Source organism: Morus notabilis, unplaced genomic scaffold (genome assembly GCF_000414095.1).
Source record: "Morus notabilis unplaced genomic scaffold, ASM41409v2 Scaffold650, whole genome shotgun sequence".
NCBI lineage: Eukaryota > Viridiplantae > Streptophyta > Magnoliopsida > Rosales > Moraceae > Morus > Morus notabilis.
This window is the reverse complement of record NW_010358427.1, coordinates 247,081-268,281: the sequence shown is the minus strand read 5'-3', so window position 1 is coordinate 268,281 and position 21,201 is coordinate 247,081. Positions and strand designations below refer to the sequence as shown.

The window sequence follows — 21,201 nt, the reverse complement described above, 5'->3', positions numbered from 1 at the left end:
TATATATATATATATATATGTGTGTGTATATATATATATATATATATATATATATATATATATATAGTCCATTTCATAACATAAATTTGAACATAAATTCAAAATTTCTCGATCCGATATCTGATAATAAAAATTGCCCTCAAAGTCATTACGCATTTGCTATAGGGAATATGTGCACATGTTGATCTTATGAGATTTGAAGATGGGATTGCTATCGTCTCCCTAGAGTCATCTTGTGTGATGCATTTCAACCGAGTTGATGAGGGAACAACTAGTGATAAAGATCATGATAATGCTCAAAGTATGAATATGAAGATTCCGGTTTATCTGACCCCGGGTTCTTTGGTTCTAATGTATGGAGAAGCACGCTATGTGTGGAAGCATGAGATAAATCGGAAGCCAGGATTTCAGAAGTGGAAAGGGCAGGAATTACAACAGAAGAGGAGAATCTCCATTACCCTGAGGAAGCTCGCCCAGGTTGACTAGCACTTTTCACCACCATATTTGGACCTTACACACACAACTACACTATTTATCATGCTGAAAACTTGTAGAGGTTGATTTTTTTTTTATTTTTTTATTTATTTTATTTTGGGATGACTTTCAACCTAAAAATTTTGATGAATTGTAAAGGTGGAAGTTGCTTAATCGTTTTGTCATCCTATTGCATCATTTTCCGGCTTATGCTTGGTGTTAAAAGAAAGATTTCTCTCTCTCTCTCTCTCTTTAATTATTTAACTAAGCTAAAGTTTTAGAACCACACTTTTCTTAGCAGTTGGAACCAAGTACAAAAGTGCAAGGTTGGTTTGTTAGTTAGCATGCAATTCAATAAGTAAAAGGGAGAATTTGGGCAATGGGAAAATAACACAATTCAAAGATACAGGACTCAATCTATGAAACATTACCTTAAATATCACAAGCGTAACGGCAGGCAAACAAGAAATCCCAATCCACAAAATAACATTTTTTTGTTAATTATACAACTATAGTACTATACTTATATAAGAGAAATTCAAAGACACACAAGCGTGAGATTAACAAGCACCAAAAAAGCAGCCCAAGCCAAACAAGGCTTAATAACTTCACTGGCAATCGGGTTGACCTCCTTAAACGCCTGGTAACACCCAATAAGAGCCCCCAACATCCCCATACATATTACCAACCCGGCCACACTCAACCCGGCCCCAAACACAATCGGATCCCAGACCAGCCCCAAAACGAGCTGGGCCAAGTACAGATAAAGGGCCGTGGGACTGTTATGGAAGCCCCCCTCAGTCCATATCAGCCAAGCCGAAAGGCCCATCAAGAAAGCAGAGGCCGTGGAAGTAAAGTGCAGGGCCCAAAGAGGAGGGAACCAAAACGGTGGCTTCGACACCGTCGTATTTTTATAGCTGTCGCTGGAGCCAAAGTACACGGCCAAGAGCGTGAGAGCCACCGATACGGAAACCGCAACGGCCAACGACCTTAGACCGCGTTTGGCCAGCGCGGCTCTGGCCCTGCCGCGTTTACTGCTTCTCTTGGAGGTTTTAATCTTATCATCCCCGGCGGTGGTTTCCTCGACGGCGGCGGAATTAGCGGATTCGGCGGCCGTTCGCTGCTTCAGATTTTGGGAATCCATATTAGAGAGAGAGAGAGAGAGAGAGAGAGAGAGAGATTATGGAAGGAGTTTTAGGCCAAGGGGTTTATTTATATTCTCTGTTTGGCGAGCGAGAAACTGAGAGACGCGTGGACAGAGGAAATGGAAACTAGTGGAATGGGATGGAAAAAGAACGTCGTTACGCGTGGCGGTTCTGGTGTATTCGTGGGGACACGTGGCAGTAAATATGCGAATGCTTTTCGTACAAGGAACTGGGCGACGAGCACTTGGATAACTGTTATAGAGGATGATCGGCGTTCGCTTATCTTAAGAACTAGAAGCGTCGTAAATGTGTCCGTCGATGGTTCGTGAAAAAGAGGCACTAGAGGGTGAAGTGACGAAAATACCCCTGACAAGAACTTTTGGGAAGGCCCAATCTTTGCGTTTTGGGCCAATGGAGGTTCGCAGTTAGGCCCAAGTTTTGTCTTATAAGTCATCACATTTGATCGGAGGTCGTTTTCTTCGTCTTTCCTGGTTTAAGGACGATTCGATTCAGCCATGGCGGCAAAATCGGCGACGCAACGGCGGAGATCGGAAGGCGTGGCGGCGAAACTTCTCAGGAATAAAAAATTCGTCTTCGCCGGCGCTTTGCTTTTCGCCGATGCGGTGCTCGTCGCCCTTATTATCGCTTACGTCCCTTGTAAGATCAGCTTCCCTCCCTCGATCCCACGCATTAATGTCGGTTTGTCATCGCGATTACATTGAATTTTTGCCTTTTCTTTTCAGATACAAAGATAGATTGGGACGCTTACATGTCTCAGGTGGATCACTTACCCAAGCTCGATTCTTTAGAAATTCGCCTTTTTCTTTTGTATGGTTTTTGGTTTTGATGAGCGTTGAACCTCAGGTCAGTGGGTTTCTGGGCGGGGAAAGAGATTATGGGAACTTGAAAGGTGACACAGGGCCATTGGTCTATCCAGCTGGGTTTCTGTATGTTTATTCTGCAATCCGTTATGTTACTGGTGGAGAAGTTTATCCAGCTCAGGTACTTGATTCGTTCCCTTTTTTCGCGGATAAATTTGCTTTCTTTTGTGGTTCAAATAGGTATTTTTGTTGGTATTTACTGTAGCGAGAGAGGTATTTGAGTGGATTTTCGTGAAGAACATGATAAATGGGAAGAATTTTGTGACATATATCATATTACCGATATACAATACTTTTCTTCCCCATTAAATTGCGTTACTTATGAAATACAAGCCATTTTAGACGTTATGTTGTGTTATTGTGGAATGTGATGAAGTAAATCCCTTTTTTTTATGGATTTTTCATGTCGTTTTTTTGGGGGGTTTTTTTTTAAATGTCTTTTTATATCTACTTATTGGCTCTTGATTTCTGTTGGTTGCAGATTTTGTTCGGCATTTTGTACATCCTAAATCTAGGAATCATCTTAGTGATCTACGTGAAGACCGATGTGGTATGAAAACAGGCTCGCAGTTAATTTCAGTATTTACATTGTATTTCCTAGTCAGTCTGTCAGGATTTACATTTATAACCTTGTGGATTTCTGATAACGGGGTTTTGAAACATGCACATCTTAAAAAAATTAGACGCTTTCCGTGCTTTTTATATCTGTCTGTACTGTTTATTTATCTACTTCTTCTACGGTTCTAACCTGATACTCACTTGGGCTATTCTTAAAATTTCATGCAGCTTCCTTGGTGGGCTCTTAGCCTGCTTTGTCTATCAAAACGAGTGCACTCTATTTTTGTTCTCCGCCTTTTTAATGACTGTATTGCTATGATGCTCCTTCATGCTTCACTGGCTTCGATTCTTTACCAGAAGTGGCATCTTGGGTTGATCATTTTCAGGTATATTGGCTTTCTCAATGCATTTGAATTAAGGTAGATAATGTTGGTTAAAGACTTAAAAGTTTTCCTGTTTTGGTTTGTATAGTGGGGCTGTTTCAATAAAGATGAATGTGCTTCTTTATGCTCCTCCTCTATTACTCCTCATGTTAAAGGTACATTCTGTTTGACTATAGTTTTTTTATGAAAAAATTGCTCAAACAACTTTTATTTTTTCAATTTTATGTTTTTTATTTAGTTTTTTCAATGTCTTTTACAGGCTATGGATATTATTGGAGTAATCTCTGCTTTAGCTTGTGCTGCTCTGGTGCAGGTGCTTTCCTCGACCTTTTCTGTTATCAAGATACTAATGTTTTATGAATTTTCGGATTTGTGGGCTCTAAAACTCATGCTATTATGATTTACAGAGTACACGAGTCTTTAAATGCAGAAATTGGGTGTATGAGTTTTTTAATATTGTTTCAACATGATTAGGTGAGTTGGACATCAGGAGCATTCCCCGATTGTGGTTTTTTTTTTCGTTTACCCACGTTCGTGAATGATTCTGCAGATACTTTTGGGGCTGCCTTTTATCATATCTCATCCATTTTCGTACATATCAAGAGCCTTCAATCTCGGGCGTGTCTTCATCCATTTTTGGTACATTAAATGACTACGTAAAGAGATCTTTCAGGATATTTTCCCTCCCTATACAATGATTAGAATAGATTATACAATGATTTCAGTATATTTGCAGGAGAGGGAACGGGTGTATAATACATGTGCTGAAGACACACACACACACACTCACACACACCCACACACATATTTTATTGTGTAATTTTTCGTGCATTTTTCCTGCGGATAACTAACATGCAATCCATTTCTTCAGGTCAGTTAATTTTAAGTTTGTTCCAGAGCCAATCTTTGTGTCGAAGTCATTTGCAGTCTATTTGCTGATTGCTCACCTCTTATTGCTCATAGCTTTTGCTCATTATAGATGGTGCAAGTGAGTTCAAAAACTTATTTTCTTCTTTTCAGAGCAAAGAACAAAAGTCCTTGCAATGTGGACATAAAGTGTATGGAAATCCTAGTACTTAATTCTTTTAGTACTCTATCTACTAAATAACTTATAAGTATGGGAAGTATTCTTTTAGTACTCTATCTACTAAATAACTTCTAAGTATGGGCAACTTATATAAAGTATATATACTAAATGATGGTTTTGGACATTTATCAACAGTCTTTTCACTGAATGTGTGTGTGTGTGATTATCACTTGTAGGCATGAAGGAGGGATTCTGAATTTTTTGCATTCTATAATTGCCTCGACAAAGTTAAGATTTGCTCTTGCAAGTTCAACCTCTTCGAAGAATTCCTCTAGTAGTCACAAAGCCTTGAAGATTCTCAAGGCAGAACGTAAGTTTTGGCATCTCTCTTTATAAACGCCGGTAGTATATCCATCCTCTTGTTCCCCGCATCACACTCCTTTTCATCTGTTTCCTCCTTTTTTATTTGAATTCTGAAGTCTGGTTTGGTAATGTTAGATATCGTCACAACAATGTTTGTTGGGAACTTCATTGGCATTATATGCGCTCGATCACTGCATTATCAATTCTACTCATGGTAAGTTCCAGCAGACCAAATCTGTAGCAGGAAAGTTTAAAAGTCAGCTTATCGACTCGTGAGGAGTTAATTATTGTATATCTGGTGACTACAGGTACTTCTACAGCTTACCATATCTCCTGTGGAGGACGAGCTTTCCTACGTTGTTACGGTATGTTGTTTCAATTGTGCGCATCATTCATTAGTTATATTTCAAGTAGAGTTGCCAGTTAACGATTTCCTCGGAAACAATGGGTATGTTTGTTTCACAACTCAAGTTAAGAATTTGAGTTGTGTATGTGAGAGAAAAACATTGTAACAAAAAAGTTGAATTTGAATTTTTATAAGAAAAAATACTGTAGCGGTAGAATTTGAGTTGGGAAAAAAACAAAGCCAATATTTACTGATTGATTTTGTGCATACTCTGCAGTTTGATTTTGTTTATAGGAGTGGAGTTCTGTTGGAACGTGTATCCGTCAAATGTGTACTTATCGGCCCTCCTGCTCTGTCTCCATTCAGTAATACTGTTTGGTCTGTGGACTGCCCCATCTGAGTATCCTTATGTGAGCCAAAAAGAACCGACTACAAACAAGGAGGAATGAAATACATTCATGTTTTCTGTTGTTCCCTTCTTCCCCCTTTTTTTTTTCTCTCTTTTTTTTTTTTTTTGGAAGTGTATTTAATCATATAGATTTAGACTACAAAGAGGACAAATTTTTTTCCCCTATGAATTGAATATGTAACAGAAGAGAACAACTAACTTATTTTCTTTCCTTGTTTGTTTTCATTTTCCGATGTTTGCTATGTATGTTTGGATTATGAATCTTAACTTCAAGAAGAAAACCAGCTACTACTGATACATGAAAAGTTTGTTCTAAACCAAAAAGATAGATTATCTTTTCTTTTCTTGTTTTAAATAGAATTCCCACCATCTCCTATCTTATTTCACTTGATCTAGTGGTTTAAAGATATTTTAGAGGATGTTTGGTAGAGGGATTTGTTCCATTCGAATCATGATTCATGGTTCGTTACAGTATTTTCTCTCATAAAAAATTCACGTAAATAAAAAATGGTTCAAATCACATTATTTGAATTCTCTAACCAAACGTCCTCTATTTCTCACAAATTGAGGTTAGTAGAATCGTTCCAAGTAGATGGATTATTTTAACTAAAAGAAATGCCAGATTTTTTTTTTTTTTAAATGCCGGATTTTTGTTTAGTAAAATCTCGGGCCTAACATTTCAAAAGTTAAATAAAATTGGCGCTCCGCATGGCATATAGGCACTTTAGCTTTCCAAAATGACTAAAATGTCCACGTTCCGTATTTTTCTTTTGCACCTGTCAATTTTCTCTCCAAATGAAAGGTGCATCAGCAATTTAGCGCATCCATGGTGGTGAAAGTGTAATTTCAATCTGGAAAATTAATTAAGCAAAGAAAGGAAAATTTGTGTGTTCTGTTATTTCCATTCAGTCTCACTAGTTCTCTTCTCGCCCCTAAGCATTTTGGTGTCGTAGCTATCGTGAGAACGAAATTCAAAAACGATCAGATCAGATCATCTTGCAATTCTACGAAATGGTAAATGTTGATCGCTCTATATTCATATCTATTTCATCCGTATCTGAATCTATCTTTTTATTTTTCTTTTCGAATCCTCTTATGTATTTGTTTTGTGGCTGAAATCCTTTTGCACTGAACGGAAGATCCAATTTCCTGTTCGTTTTGGCCCCTAGGTTTCAAGATTCAAATTCCAGCTTAATATGAAATGCGTTTCCTAGATTAGAATTCAAATCCGCTAGGGTTTTTACTGGTTTTGAACTTTAAGCTCTCGGAACCATAATGCAATGTGTTCCTGAAAGTTTTGGTGATTTCTACAACTGATGCGCATTTTCTTTTGTTTTTTCCCCCTAATTATTCATGCGATCAATCTGTCTTCGAAGTTGTTCTCGTTAATTAACCAAGATATAGCAAATCCCTACTTTTTTAATCTGGTGGTTTTTTGGTTAAATCTATCTATTCAAGACCGATTTAGCAGAATTTTCAGTTGGATTAATTGGTTTGTGATGGCAGACGCTGCTCTTATTTCTTATTGTTGCTTGCAGTTTGTATTAGAGTATTAAAACTGATATTTTTTGCGCACCTTTTTTTTTTTTTGGGTCCGTTAATCTTGTCAGGACGGACACAACGGAGAAGATTCAAAGCAGAGCACCGCGGACATGTCTGCTTTTGTGAGTATCTTTATTAGTTACTGTTCTGAAGTCTGTTCTGGTCAAGATCTACCCCATTGTGAGTTAGTCAAAATAACAAAACAAATCTGTTGATAATATAGATTAGGAAGCTTTTTTCATGTGTCCTTTAAATATCAAGAAGTCAATAAGTTAATAATAATGGTCAGGCCTGCTTGCTCCCACAAGGTCTAGGGTTCGAACCATTGCATGGGCACCTATATGAGAAAACTCATAGGTTCCTGCCTTCCAAAGATTGTAGGGTTTGGTAGAAGGCTCCGGTTTCAAACTTGGGCTCACAAAGTGAGTTTGAGGTTTCTAGATACCAAAAAAATAAGTCCATAATAATTTTCAAGCTAATAATCACCAAAGTAACATTGGTGTAGGTGGTCCAAGGATGTCGGAATTGTTAGTTTGATAAAATTGTTGATGTGGTTTCCTTTCTAAAGCTTGGTCATGTCTGAGTTGCACTTTTTTTTTTTTTGGTTTTGCAGGTGCAAGATCTTCTTCAGCAAATGGTGAGTTATGTAATTATTCAGAGTTTATGTTCGGCAATTAACTTGAGTGATACTCACCGGTATTCTTTTTGCAGCAATCCAGGTTCCAAGCAATGTCTGACTCTATTGTGACAAAGAATATCCTTTCCTTGCTACAATTTGCATATAAATCCAGGATTGTTTCTTAACAAAAGAAAGGACCAATATTTACCAACTATTTTTTTTAATCATTATCCGTTCTTGCAATATTTTCTCTAGCAGAAAACGTTGCATATTGTTCTGAGTTCTGACACAAGCTAGTTTGAAACTTTATTTATGCTATGTTGTTATTGTTATAGGAAATGATACAAATCATGGAAAAACAGTTTCATGACGTATCTTGAAACTTAAAATATAAGTTAGGGGTTACAGAGCCGTGAGAAGGATTTCACTGAATTTTGACATGTTTGCGTATATGATAAAATTTTTCATGATGTGCGTCATTGCTTGTATGCTATGTTCTTGTTAGAAATCTTGTTACTCCTTTTTAGCGGTACCGATTATAAGATGGTTTTATTATATTTCCTTGACTTGCAATGCACTCGATGATATGGGAACCCGCATAAATGAGTTGGAGCAGAGCATCAATGAACTAAAAACAGAGATGGGCATGGAGGGTACTCCATCTCCTATGGCCCCATCCAAGCCAAATGTTGATGACGTGAAGCAGGAGGAGGGTTCTGCTTAGACTCGGCTCAAAGTTCACATTTTGCATTTCGTGTCAGCTTTTCTTTGTCCACCATATTGTGGTTGAGGAATGAAGTCGGGTGTTAGTGTGACGTTTTGAGTGCTTATGTCAATACTGCAGCTAGTTTGTATCTCTTATTTTTTATGTTCCATCACTCTATTAGCATACTTTAAGTAACTATTCAGTTACTCTGATGACGAAATTTTCCAGATGTAAGCTTTGTATGGAGTTCTCTCAATGACATGGGCATTGGCATTGATTAGTTTACTCTTTTGTTTTTTTGACATTTTGGAATTTGTTGTTCGGGTCAGTTTTTTGTGGAAGTATATATTTTGAGTCCTTGTCCTGCTTCTCAGAAATCTGAAACAAAGTCCTTACAAACTTAATGCGTGCCCCACGGTTACTGGTTTGGGGTATTCTTGTGGACACTCAACCTTGATCACTGAAGTCTCTTCCCAACTGTGACTATGGTTGAGTCCATCAGGATTTTTGCCTCTTGTACTTGAAGTAAGATAAACACCTAATAGAGAAAAAAAAAAAAAAAACCCCCGGAAATATTCTAGTAGTTTCTTTGTATTAAAAAAAAAAAAGAAATCTATTTTTGATTTTGGCTAAGAAACTCTAGTCAGAACTTTTGAGGAAAATCAAATAAGGTTTTGTGTCTATTTGGTAAACTATGAAGGCAGCAACTTTCAATATCTTCTGGATGTGCCTATCACCATATGCAAATTCTAAAATAGCATTCTAGAGTTCTTAAAATCTATATTCTAATAAAGTAAAAGCAAAATCATAGATATACTCAGAAGAAGAACGAATAAAGGAAAAGAAGGAACAACATCTGACAACATCAATTCAGGCTCACCCTCCTCTTCCTCTTTAATTTTCTTAAATGAAAAGATAAATCCTATAAAATGCCAATATACAACATTTGGGAAAAAAATAAAAAATAAAAACAAGGTGAATCTATCAAAATATGAGGTCTCAAAATTTAATTGAAAAGACAACTAATGAAATAAGAAAATGAGATAACAGATCTTAACTCTATAGAACGATGATACGATAGAAAAAATAAATAGTGGTAGAGGTAAATTGAAATCTTATTACAAACTGTTATCTTACATATATGAGAGAAAACATGAAACAAGCACAAACATGAAAAGAAGGAAAAGGAGAGCAAAGAAACAGATTTAAGAAACACTAATTTTTAGCTTCAACTACGGCAACGAGTGATACTTGAACATTCACGGTTGTAGGGGTTAGCCTCAGCACCTTGCTTGCAGTTGTAGTAGGAAGCACCCCTTCTAGAGCAAGGCACAGTGTTCCTCTGCAGTGAGCCATAGCTTATGTACTGTGAGGTCGCCAAGATACGCCGCTTGCTCTCCAACTCCATGTCGAAATCGTTCTGCGCCATGCACTCGGCTATGGAGCCACGGCAGCCGCCGCCACTGCTCATTGTGCGCAGCCAGCTCAGCCGGTGGTCGACGCTCCCCTCCACGGCGGAGAAGGCGACTGTCAGAGCTGTGGTGTACAATAACATGGCTAGCAAAGTGGATGAGAAGTTGGCCATTTTTTTTAGTTTTGTATGTTGTCAAGTATTATTGTTGCAGTTTGTAAGGTGCACATGAGTATGTGACATACTTGGGACAAAGTGAGAGGGTTGGCAACCTGTTTTTTAAAGTAGTTGAGTTTGCAGAAAACGACATTGCTTTTGTGTATATTTACGAAAACCCCCACTGGACTTGAGTCTTTGGGTTATTTTCCTCCATACCTAATATTAACTTTTAAAGGTCTAATTATCCTAATCTTTTTGAAATATATACTTTTTTCCTCTTTATAAGTAAATTGCCTATTTTCAAATGAAATCTAACATGAGAATGAAACAGGAGTATTATTATTATTTTTTTTTGAGAATAATAATACACGAGTATTTAAAGAGACATAAAATTGGAAAAAAAAAATCAGATATTTCAAATCTCTCTCTCTCTCTCCTTCTCTCTCTCTCTCTCTCTCTCTCTCTCTCTCTATATATATATATATATAATATTTTATACTTATTCTCAAAACTAATTGCCTTTTACCATTTTATTTCTCTTAAAGCCCTCATGTATCATTCTCTTGCTAGATAACGTTTAAGAATAAATAGTTTATTATCAGATTGGTCAAAATTGTATATTCTAAAAATACTAAATGTCAATGATCAAAGTGACACAAGTAAATATTCTCAGAGCCTTCAGTGAAAATAACCTTCACTTTTTTATGGGCAGTTTAGTGCTTGACCAATGTATGTTTCTAGAGGATCTTTTAAAGACATGACATCAAGCACAAATAGCATTTCAAAACCATCAAAATTCTTTGAATTGTTGTTTTCTTTTGTTTGTTTTTTAGTACATAGGAAACTGTTAAATTGGTACTCATGAGCATGACAAAGGTAAAATACCGGGCATTTAAAGTCATTGGAATAGGGTAAGGTTGTGGGGTCGGTCCTAAGGAAATTTCATGGAATTTGTTAAGGGACAGTCTAGACAGTAGAGATGGTATAATGTTATTATCAACTAGATTCTGAAAATTGGACAATGAGACTACTGTAGAAAAAGTTGGGGATTTTACCGAGACAATGAACTTTTGAACTCTTGCAATGGCGGTGGATTATATGTCATGCTTTCGTTTTATTCTTCATCATACTTGATTGTGATATAGGGACAGACTAGTGTTTTTTCTTTAGCTTCGTTCCTTCTAAAGTTGCAGATTATCCAACCACTAATTCAGCAACATTTTTTTTAGCATGTAAACAATGAATATACAAGGGTATGAAAAACACCTTATAAGTATAATACAATTCTTAATGGCTATATTACATTTGAATCATATTAAGACAAGTAAATAATTTTAGAACATTTTATGAAGATATGTCGGTTTAGAACTGTATTCTATTATTATTGTACCATGCCATAGAATACTCCCAAATTATATCCGTTCTCTCAACTCTCCAAATGAACCTTACAAAAAATCACAAGAGATCGGGATGTAATTAGATGGATAATGACGAATCTAATTAGTTGGCCTAAGAGAACATCTAGATTTTACACTGCTTAAACCATGTACTCAACAACCTCAACCACTTGGGGGTTTAAATCCTAACATGTGGTTTCTTTAACAATACTAGTTATAATTAACTAAAGTTAATAACACACTAAACCTAATCCAAGAAGAGAAGAAAAGATAAGGGAAGATTAATCTAATAAAATTGAGGCTCATTTTTCCAATGAATGTGATTATAAGTTAGACGACTCTTCCATAAATTCAAACACCTACCAATTGCATCAAAGAAAAACACTTGAACATTGTTGAAACCTCCTCAACACCTAACCAAGAAAATGAAATGAGCCACTACCAGAATCAGCAGCCAAAAAAAAAAAAAAAAAAAAAAAAAAAAAAAAAAAAAAAAAAAAAGGAAAGAAGAAAGAATGACCACTTATTTGGACAGTTGATTAATAATGTTCGAATTCAAAGCATGTTATCCTATTAAGTACATTCATATTATGTAATCTGACTTTATCTACAAAAATGTGTCGTTTTTATAGGATCCCTTAATCATAGTAGTTCCTTCAAGTATGTTATGTAATTATATGTGGTGTAGGAATTGATTTTGGTTTTGAATTGAAAAAAGCTCCATGAGGCCAAGAAGCACTTCAACAACTTCGAGTCACTAAAGTTTCTTATGAATAATATAATATAATATAAACTCTTTTAAAATATGCATTTAAACTGAAATTTAGCTGGTCATGCATGTGTGAGTTCATTTTATATTGACCCCCATATCCCAAGGTATCTATCTAGTAGCATGGACCCATTTCAGAAGACCAAGAAGTAGGAGAAACAAGTATTATTTGTTATGTCATAAGCCGGGAGTTCATATTGAAATCCTATAGAAAGAAAATAAGAGAAAAGGTTTTAATTTCTCAAGATGGCGTTAGTTTCTAGAATCCAAACAAAAGAAGCAAAAAAGAACTGCGTAGCGGTTTGGGACATCGTGGTGAGATCCAATGTATTGCCTGGTGATATCCTCTCTAGTAAGGAGGGGAAAAAAAGGACGTTACAAAAATTCAGTTTGTCACTAGTGTCAAATGTCAACTTATTCCCTTGATATTTCAAATGCGCCAATGAGATCCTCTTGAACTTGATTAAAGTGGCAACGTTAGTCCGATCAACATATCATATTGGCGCGTGATTGCTCGTGAGGTTTTCCCTCCATTTTTCCATGGGAAACAAATGGAAGGACCAAAATTGTCAACTTCATGGACTGTATTGGCATATTTTAAAAGGCGGGGGGGGACAAGACGATACTAGTGACAAAGTTCATGGGGGGGTTTTATAGTTTGTCCAAAGCAGAAAACCCTGATATGAGCAACCGTAGAGATGGACCAAACAATTTTCACGTCAAAATCAATAATTATTTCTTCAATATATCAAAATTTGGATGAAGAGTGTAACTATACAATAATATGTTTTACATGTTGGTGTGTAGATCTTCTTAAAAATTCCAGGAAGCAAAATGTAACCGTCGAACTGTTGGGAAACACAAGAGGGTTTTTATCTTTCTAGCTTGCTTAGCAATGCTTCCATTTCTGGAAGCTCCTGTACAATTTGTTGCCAATCCGGCATTCCCTGCAAACAGGAACGGATTTCATTACTAATGATTCCATCATACGGTTAAAAAAATAACAAAAGAAAAACCCAAAAAATATGTTTATAGTTCGACTATCTCTGTACTTTTCATAGAACACCAGATTGTTAATGCTTTGGTTATTCCTATAACTCTTAACTTGTAACATGCCCACGGTTTCACTCCCACTGGACTAGAGAAGTCGTCAATTCCATGTTCTACAGCAATTTGTGAGGAGCAACAAAGTGTTCTAGCGTATGGAATTACCTTCCCTGATCTTCGTACCCGCCCATCTAACCGCAGTATTATGTAGACATCCTCACCAGGAGTGACTCCTTCGGATTTCTGTTGATCCTTTATCCACCTAAAAAAGATAAAGGGATACTAGAATCGTTAGCTAGAAGCATGCATCAACTTTCAGTTTGTAAAAGTTTGTAGTTCTGATATGGATGCAATACAACAGGCTAACACTTTTAAAAGTTTTTTAAAAGTGAAAATATACCAACTTCTGTATAGTAAAAATCAAATATGATGCAAAATGAAAGTCAGTAACCCTATCAGATTGCAATGCTTCTTTCACAGCTACAAATACACCATCGCACCTTTCAGTCATCACAAATATGAAACGGATTAAACGTAAGAAGCAAATGCAAATATGATATGGGTAGGTTAGTTTCACCTTTCCCATTCTGCTGGTGATACAACCTCAGCCTTGAATCGAATTTCAGCTTTCAGCTTCGATTTGGCAGTTATAGACTGAGCCCGTTTCGCAAACTCTTCCTGTACAAGACAGTGTCAGTGAGGAAGAAAACCTTCTATCGTAAATAATATTAGTATTATCATCTAGTTCTGCTAAAATATATTTGTTCTTGCTCCTTGTTTTGTATGGACAGACACAAGCACAAACATATAACGTTAATGGATGCCTTAAAATCCTTACCCCAATGGAGGGAAGAGAAGCTGCTGCCTTTTGAGGTGCCCCAAAGCCTTTCTTCTCTATTTGTGGCTCCTTACCTTCACACCAAATGACGGGAACTAAAAGAACACCGCGTCTAAGGAGTTCAGTCCGGAACCTCTCTGCCTTCTTCATTGCTAAAGAAACAGTCTCCTTTTTCCCTGCTAAAATAACCTAAATCCAAGCTTGATTGAAGTATTTACAGAGGATTGCAGAATTGGATATGAATCAAAAATAAACATAAACCAAAGTTGGTACTAACAGGCCTAACAGTGTCCCGTAGCTGGACGAGTTCAACAACCCGATTAGTGGAAAGGCGCAAAGGCAACCTTGATAGAGTTTCATCACGAGTTATTTGGGCAAGTTGTTCCTCTTCTTTCTTGTTATCCCATAGAAATAAAGCCACTAGAACAATAATACCTACAGATTGCTGATTCAAAAGCTTAGTCATGTTGAGAAGCAAGTTATGGAAGATGTATTCAACAAACACACTCAACACAGTGACTCCGAATGGAAATGACATCTCATAGGAAACTCATCAAAGTATGGTTATAAGCAAATATTTTTGCACGAATATGAATGCTTAATACTTACCTCCAACATTAATGGCAACGTTTCCTGCAGTTTCCCAGAGATCAGGAGCACCATCACTGCCTTGTATTGCACGAAATAGTCTAGGGATAGTGAAAAACAGTGAAATTCCTGCAGCCACTGAGAATGCCACAGAAAAGAATCTCCTAACTCCACGAAATGGAGCTTGGACTTCACTAATGAGTTTAAGATCTCTTCGAAAACTGGAGCCTATATCTTCCCCACCGAGTATAGCCTGTGGCATATGACATAAACTTTCTAAGTATAGTTCCTAAAATAGACAAGGATTCAACATGATCAAATCACTTCCATGTTCCAAAACTTCAAAACATACAGGTAGATAAACTTTTCACTGTAGAGACAAGTATCCTCGAAAATCACCTTTTTCATCTACAAAGACGTGCAACATAACAATAGACATTAAGCGATAAAGTTTAGCCACAAACCTCTTCTTGCAACTCCTTGAATTCAGGCGAAGCTCTAATAGAGGCCAAGTCGGGGTCATTCAGAATTGTACCAAATTTGAGGTTGTAATCTCTCAAGGCAGTACGAAGACATTCAGCAGCTTTCTTTCCTTCCCCTCTACCTCAAAATGGGGAAAGGAGAAAAACAACAAACGTTGATTCATCAACATAGAAAGGACTTCTCGAAAGTGAATCTAACATTTGCATTCCAAATAAAACAATCAAGGAGTAAGACAAGTCTATAAACCAAGGTCTCACAAGTAGCACCCTTTGGTAAACGTAAACAGACATTGAAAGACTTGATCAGGTTTAATATCATTCCACATAAGCATAGCCTTGCTTTTGTTGGATGAATCTTAGTTCGAATTCCAGACCCGATATGTTCTGTGGTTATTCAGAAAGCAATCCCTTGCCAAGGAAGCACTAAATTGAATAGACTGAAAGATATAGTTTTGTTTTATGAACTTATATGAATCACCCTAATTCTCATTTCGGTGGAAGACACCCTCTAAGGCTCTAAGTCCATGTTCGATATGGTTGCTGATTTCTAAAAAGAGGGAAACTGTCAACTAAAAGGAAATGTAAAAGATGATTTTAGAAAGGAAAAAAAAAAGATGAGATAGATACCTGTATGCATAACAACAAGCTTTGTTATACAGAGCAGCTTGAGCCTCCATTGGGTTAGGGTCTAAGTTAAGCGCTGTTTCAAACTGTACTAATGCATCTTTAACCTGAAGGAAGGGCAAGGCATCAAATTTATTTCATATGAAAACATATACACACACAAAATTAGGATTATTTCGAATGACCCATGCTACACAGGAGATAAGGAAAGGGAATGCTAATCCTTCCACCCTTAGTATTGATTCCCAATTAAAGAAAATAAAAGACAAATTCATTTATGTACCATTTGAAAAGTTCACATGTTATAAGCTAGTGATTATTTAATTATGTAAAAAGAAATTTTAGTAATTACATTGATAAGATTCAGAATCAATCCCATTCCCCATTCTTATTTCTATACCTTCTTTTTCAGTCCCATTACCTTTCTTTCCATTACCGTCCTGAGGGAAATATTACAGTACGAATTATGAAGGTATCATCTAAAAATCAGATGGCGACAACATCAAACTATATTCTCAACAATCCATCAAAGAAAAAAAAAAAATCAAGCTCTTAAGAGTAGCCAGAAAGTTCCACTAACGCAAAGTCTCAAAAGTTCCACTAGCGCAAAGTCTCAAACTTTTCAACAATGACATATACAAAAAATCTCGAACCATAATACAACAAAACAAAAAACTATAATAGAGCCCAAAAATTGGAAGAAAATTTTGAAAAATACCCGTCCTTTGGAGAAAAGCTGGAGACCCAAGTTGACACAAGACTCGGCAGTCTCTGTCTTGGCTTCAGGAGACTGAGAAGTAGAAGAAGAGCAAGAGATAAACAAGAGACGGGACTTGTTCTTTTGGATTTTGAAGTGGGTAATTGTGGAAGAAGTTCTTATGGGAAGCCATGGAAGTGTTCTTGTTTTTGAGGTTGTGAAGCAGAGAAATTGCTGGTTCAGAGCCAGAGCAGCCACAGCCATGGAGAGCTCGGGAGAGACAGATAGAAAATTCACAGACGCTAACACCATCAACGATCTATCCAAACGGTCTACAAGTTGTGGGAAAGCCACGTGCCACTTGCCATCACGATTCATGGCTCTCATTTCGAGAGATCTTCACCGTTCACTGTGTTGAAAATTCTGTAGTCCGAGGTGCGGACGTCTCAGATTTCTTGCATTTTGTCCGCTATGTATTGACTAACGCAAAACTCTTTTTGTCCCGACGTGAATTTATCCCTGGACCTCATGTGGTGGGACCTCCAAATAAATAGAGGTCCCGTTTATTTCGCTGATTTGAATTTAGAATTCAAGTTTTATTACAGTAAAAAGTTCTCAGAAACAGTCACATCTAACTTTTTTGCTACAGTAAAAAGCTCTCATACAAAATCACATCTCAACTCTAATTATAAATTCGAATCGGTGAAGTGAACGGGCCTGAGTTGCTCATTGGCAACGCATAATCCACATAGTCAAACGATTTCTTTTTACTAGTTTCTCTTTTTTTTTTTTTTTTTTTTGGGAAATAGTTTTGCTTGCTTATGGAGTTTTACCCGAATTATTTTAATGAAGCACACTTATTTGATAATAGAAACTAATTTCCATCAAAATAATAAATTCACGTGACACATACATGCTTTTTGTTAAGGGGTACTTTTTTAGGGGGGGAAATCCCTCATGTTGCTTGCCTATTGACGCTAGAGCTCTAGTACTCCCTGCTTGATGTTGCTTGCCAAGGACCCGTGCTCATACGACTTGTCGTTTGTTTATCTATGTTTGTGTCGTTTTTGGCATGTTGCATGCCACTGTCCTTTAATTCCTTTTATTAATTGTCATCACTATTTCTTCCGTAGTCTTAGACCGTATCTTGACGTAAATGCTAATATCAATTGTATATTTGATATTAAAAAGTGTGATGATAATATATTTAATATGTTATTTTTATTTGTACTCTAATATATAATGTTATTACATGTTATATTTCCATTTCGATATCAGTATTATATTTTTACTCTGAGCATTCTCTGGTTTTTGCTCCAAACCAAATCTAGGGGAATTTGGACGTGGCAACCTTTCTCCGTCCGATTTAGTCGGAGAAACAATTTTACTTGGCTGCTAGGCCACCTATGTTATAACATGAGGTCAAACCAAATAAAACAAGAAAAATAAGAATATTATAAATTTGCCCCTTGATTCACTCGTCTCCTCAATCGGCTCAAGCTCTTTTTTCCTTCCAGCTTTTCACTTTTCACACTCTCCATTGCTGATATACTGCTAAAGCTAAAAAAATCAGCAATTCCATAATTTCTGAAATTGAGTGCAAGATGTTTCAAGCTCATTTATTCATCGAAGTAATCCAATAATAGTTTTCTTTAAATGAGGATTGCCCATTGAAAATAGTTGCATCCATCATCTGCTGCTGATTTTCCAAAAGTTCAACTTAAAAAAATCCAACTTAGAACTCATACTTGAAAAACGCCTCCTTGAATCAGGAACTTTTACTATGCTGGGAGAAGAATTCTGAACATGATTACATGCTAACTTGATACGATTACTTGCAAACTTGAATTGTGGAATTGTAAAAAGAAGACCGTGTAGTATCTTAAACTATTTATGGTTACTTGTGAACTTAGAACACTTTAAAATGGAATGAGGAATGATAAACTTGTGAATTGACATTGGTACTATGAATGTGACTCTGGACACCATAAAACCCGATCCCGAGGTTATTCGATTTGATCATTAAACCACAACCAAATACCTAAGTTGCAAATAGCTTCACTTACAAACCTTAGTCCTCTTTTATTTTATTTTTTGTTTTCCTTATAGTACCCTTAATTGCGACCACTTGCATGTGTGTCATATGACTCATTATGATGTAATCGTCATAAGATCTGTAATAAATGCTAAATTCACAATAAAATCGGGTCTTTAGTGCCTAACAAAAATATTACTGGGGGACAAAGAGCTTGGTGAACAAAAGTTTTGGTGGATCAGTGTCAATTGGTCAAAATTACATAGTCCTTAGCACCTAATAAAATAAGGGAGCAAAAGTGCTGGGTAAATAAAAATTCAGAGATATCAATATTGCCAATTATTCTTTTAATCGAAAGTACTATAATGAGAGCATATAGCCATTCTCTTTTTTGAAAAAAGAAAATGTGATTTTTGTGGAAGAATGGGGAAAAAAAGACGAACTATAATGATATGGCGTTTTGAATGCACATAAAACAACAGACAAAAGTTTTTGAATTTTCGCTAATATATTATGTAATTAGAGGTTAAAAGCGAGAAACATCGTCAAATTAACAAGATGTTGGTAGTTGGTATTGTAATATATATATGATGTGTGCAAGGTATCATATATAGTCTCTAATGAAACTGTGCATATAAAGATTATATGCACAGAAGTCTGAAACTAGTTTATTCTTCTTTGCAAACAATAGAAAGAATAAAAAGAAAAAAGAGGAAAAAAGTGCTTAATTTGGATATAGCATTAATGGCATGAGATTATGTGTGGATTACATTATAGTATATCTCTTCAAAATTTACCCGCTTTGTCAGGTTTAGTCAATATATTAGGTCCAAGTACGTACAACCAAACTTTATTTGTTTATAAACAAGCCCGTGTATCTCGAAATTTATTGATTTTGGGTAATCTTTTCTTAGCTCTTTGGCCAAGTTGTGATTTTACAGATCATTAGTAGAGATTTAAATGAGTTAGACATTAACAAGACAAGACAGAAAATACACCTCTTTAAATGGAAAAAAAGATATGCTATAAATAGCCAGCAGTTTATGCGAATATTTATAATGAAAAAGGAGTTTCTTTAAACCATTAAAATTAAGAGAACAAAAGTCTTTGGATTCCTGCTAGCTAGAAACTTGCTTCACTTTGACGCTGATTAGATGTAACGTCGAAAGCGTATGTTCCAAATTTCCAACACATAAAACAGGAACAAGAAATACTAATCATCATAGTATTAAAAAACTAATTTTTATAATAAAAAGAATCAAAACAATATATATGATGGCTCATGGCGCATGCTTTCTATTGTTGCCTTCTAGTTTAAGTAACTACACAAAATCATTTTAACGAAATTTCAAATGAGCCAAATTAGCAAATTAATACTCTGGCAAAAGCGTGAAAGAGAAAGGATTTTAATGACATAGAACAATGCCAAGAAAGATGAAGTGAAAGCCACTGAAGTAGTTGCATAAGAAAGAATGCATATACATGATATGTGTGTGTGTGTGTGTATGCATATGTCTCGCTGCATATTGGTCACAAATCGACGTCGGTCGACAAAAGAAATAGCCAAAGTGAGAGCACCCTAAAACAAGAAATAGAATATTGCCTCTATATATGGCTACATTACTATATATTCCCTATGCTTATAGACAAACAGTACAGATCGCCACGTCCAGATTTCCAATATATAATACACACACATATATGTTTGCTATGTACATCTGCTTTGGCTCATTTTTCTTGTGTTCAAAAGGGTTTGCCTATATGTCTTTCTTGAGAGTTATAGTGCTTGCACGGAAGCACTATGAATATAATTAAAGTCTCTTTTCCTCTTTGGTCGTTTTGTCTCGCTTCAAAAGAAATACCATGTGAATGTTTCACCAGACATTGATCAGAACAGGATAAGGTAAAAGTTCAAATCTAGATGGATGTATTTTCTTTCAATAACCCATATTTTTCCTCGATCATTCGATGTTTTTCACTTTTGATAAATTAATTTCAAGATGATTCCCACTTCGGAAAAGAGATAATGTATGCAATATATAATGGCATGTATATATATATATATATATATATATATGAGTTACTAATTACAAAACTATACCTTTTAACATTTTTTTTTACAATTTATCCATCTATTTTTGGAAACTACAAATGTATGTTTTGAATTTGAAAAATTTAATTCATCTACGTACGCTTTATGCATGAACAAAATAAGAAAAGAAGATAAAAATGTCTCTAAATATATAGTTTATACTTTATGGTAAACATTTAAAAAAACAACCATATGAAACATAATTTTTTTTTTTTTAAAAAGATCTAGGTTTTTATGTTTAATCTTTAGAAAATTTTCTCAAGAAAAAAATGATTCTAAAAAATTAATTCATTATAAGGGTATTTTTGTCTTTTACTTTTATCCACAAAGTGAGCCAGAATGAAATTTAAACAAGTTTTTCAAATTTAGGCATGATAAAAAAAAATAAAAATAAAGGGATAAATTGTGAAAAAAAGCTAAAACTAAGAGATATATATGTATGGAACTACCCTTATATATATTAGATTGGTAGTTTGTAATATTATGTTTCCTTTTAATATTATATTGTTACAAGAAAAGCTTAGCATATTAACATATATGCATGCACATTCTTAAAAGAAATATATATATATATATATATATATATATATATATATATATACATACACT

At 35.6% G+C, this 21,201-nt stretch overlaps 6 protein-coding genes across 6 annotated transcripts in view; 3 read left to right on the top strand and 3 right to left on the bottom strand.

Moving 5' to 3' along the window:
* Nucleotides 1–808, top strand: part of LOC21392436 (uncharacterized protein P8A3.02c) — a 1,858-nt gene extending 1,050 nt beyond the window's left edge. Inside the window, exon 4 of the mRNA XM_010092511.2 lies at nt 166–808. Within this exon, the coding sequence (XP_010090813.1) occupies nt 166–486 (321 nt within the window). The 3' untranslated portion in view covers nt 487–808. The remainder of the gene's footprint in view (nt 1–165) is intronic.
* A 141-nt stretch (nt 809–949) lies between these two features.
* LOC21392435 (translocator protein homolog) lies at nt 950–1,753 on the bottom strand. Its single transcript, XM_010092510.2, has one exon. It carries the CDS (start codon nt 1,616–1,618, stop codon nt 1,013–1,015), a length of 606 nt encoding a protein of 201 aa, XP_010090812.1. The 5' UTR covers nt 1,619–1,753; the 3' UTR covers nt 950–1,012.
* Nucleotides 1,754–1,940: 187 nt separating this feature from the next.
* Nucleotides 1,941–5,836, top strand: LOC21392434 (dol-P-Man:Man(5)GlcNAc(2)-PP-Dol alpha-1,3-mannosyltransferase). Its single transcript, XM_024161939.1, has 13 exons — nt 1,941–2,276; nt 2,363–2,397; nt 2,484–2,621; nt 2,982–3,050; nt 3,287–3,444; nt 3,530–3,596; nt 3,701–3,754; nt 3,992–4,080; nt 4,313–4,429; nt 4,705–4,838; nt 4,967–5,045; nt 5,140–5,196; nt 5,455–5,836. Exons 1-13 carry the CDS (start codon nt 2,135–2,137, stop codon nt 5,624–5,626), a joined length of 1,311 nt encoding a protein of 436 aa, XP_024017707.1. The 5' UTR covers nt 1,941–2,134; the 3' UTR covers nt 5,627–5,836.
* Nucleotides 5,837–6,385: 549 nt separating this feature from the next.
* LOC112090501 (heat shock factor-binding protein 1-like) lies at nt 6,386–8,738 on the top strand. Its single transcript, XM_024161949.1, has 5 exons — nt 6,386–6,600; nt 7,197–7,250; nt 7,742–7,765; nt 7,840–7,882; nt 8,326–8,738. Exons 1-5 carry the CDS (start codon nt 6,598–6,600, stop codon nt 8,469–8,471), a joined length of 270 nt encoding a protein of 89 aa, XP_024017717.1. The 5' UTR covers nt 6,386–6,597; the 3' UTR covers nt 8,472–8,738.
* A 902-nt stretch (nt 8,739–9,640) lies between these two features.
* LOC21392433 (rapid alkalinization factor) lies at nt 9,641–10,046 on the bottom strand. The gene has a single exon (XM_010092508.2). It carries the CDS (start codon nt 10,036–10,038, stop codon nt 9,682–9,684), a length of 357 nt encoding a protein of 118 aa, XP_010090810.1. The 5' UTR covers nt 10,039–10,046; the 3' UTR covers nt 9,641–9,681.
* Nucleotides 10,047–12,913: 2,867 nt separating this feature from the next.
* On the bottom strand, nt 12,914–16,751 carry LOC21392432 (protein LOW PSII ACCUMULATION 1, chloroplastic). Its single transcript, XM_010092507.2, has 9 exons — nt 16,487–16,751; nt 15,772–15,875; nt 15,127–15,262; nt 14,684–14,915; nt 14,352–14,509; nt 14,075–14,263; nt 13,814–13,914; nt 13,402–13,498; nt 12,914–13,136 (listed from the first exon to the last, which is right to left on the bottom strand). The coding sequence occupies exons 1-9, from the start codon at nt 16,727–16,729 to the stop codon at nt 13,062–13,064; spliced, it is 1,335 nt and encodes a 444-aa protein (XP_010090809.2). The 5' UTR covers nt 16,730–16,751; the 3' UTR covers nt 12,914–13,061.
* Nucleotides 16,752–21,201: the final 4,450 nt, after the last annotated feature.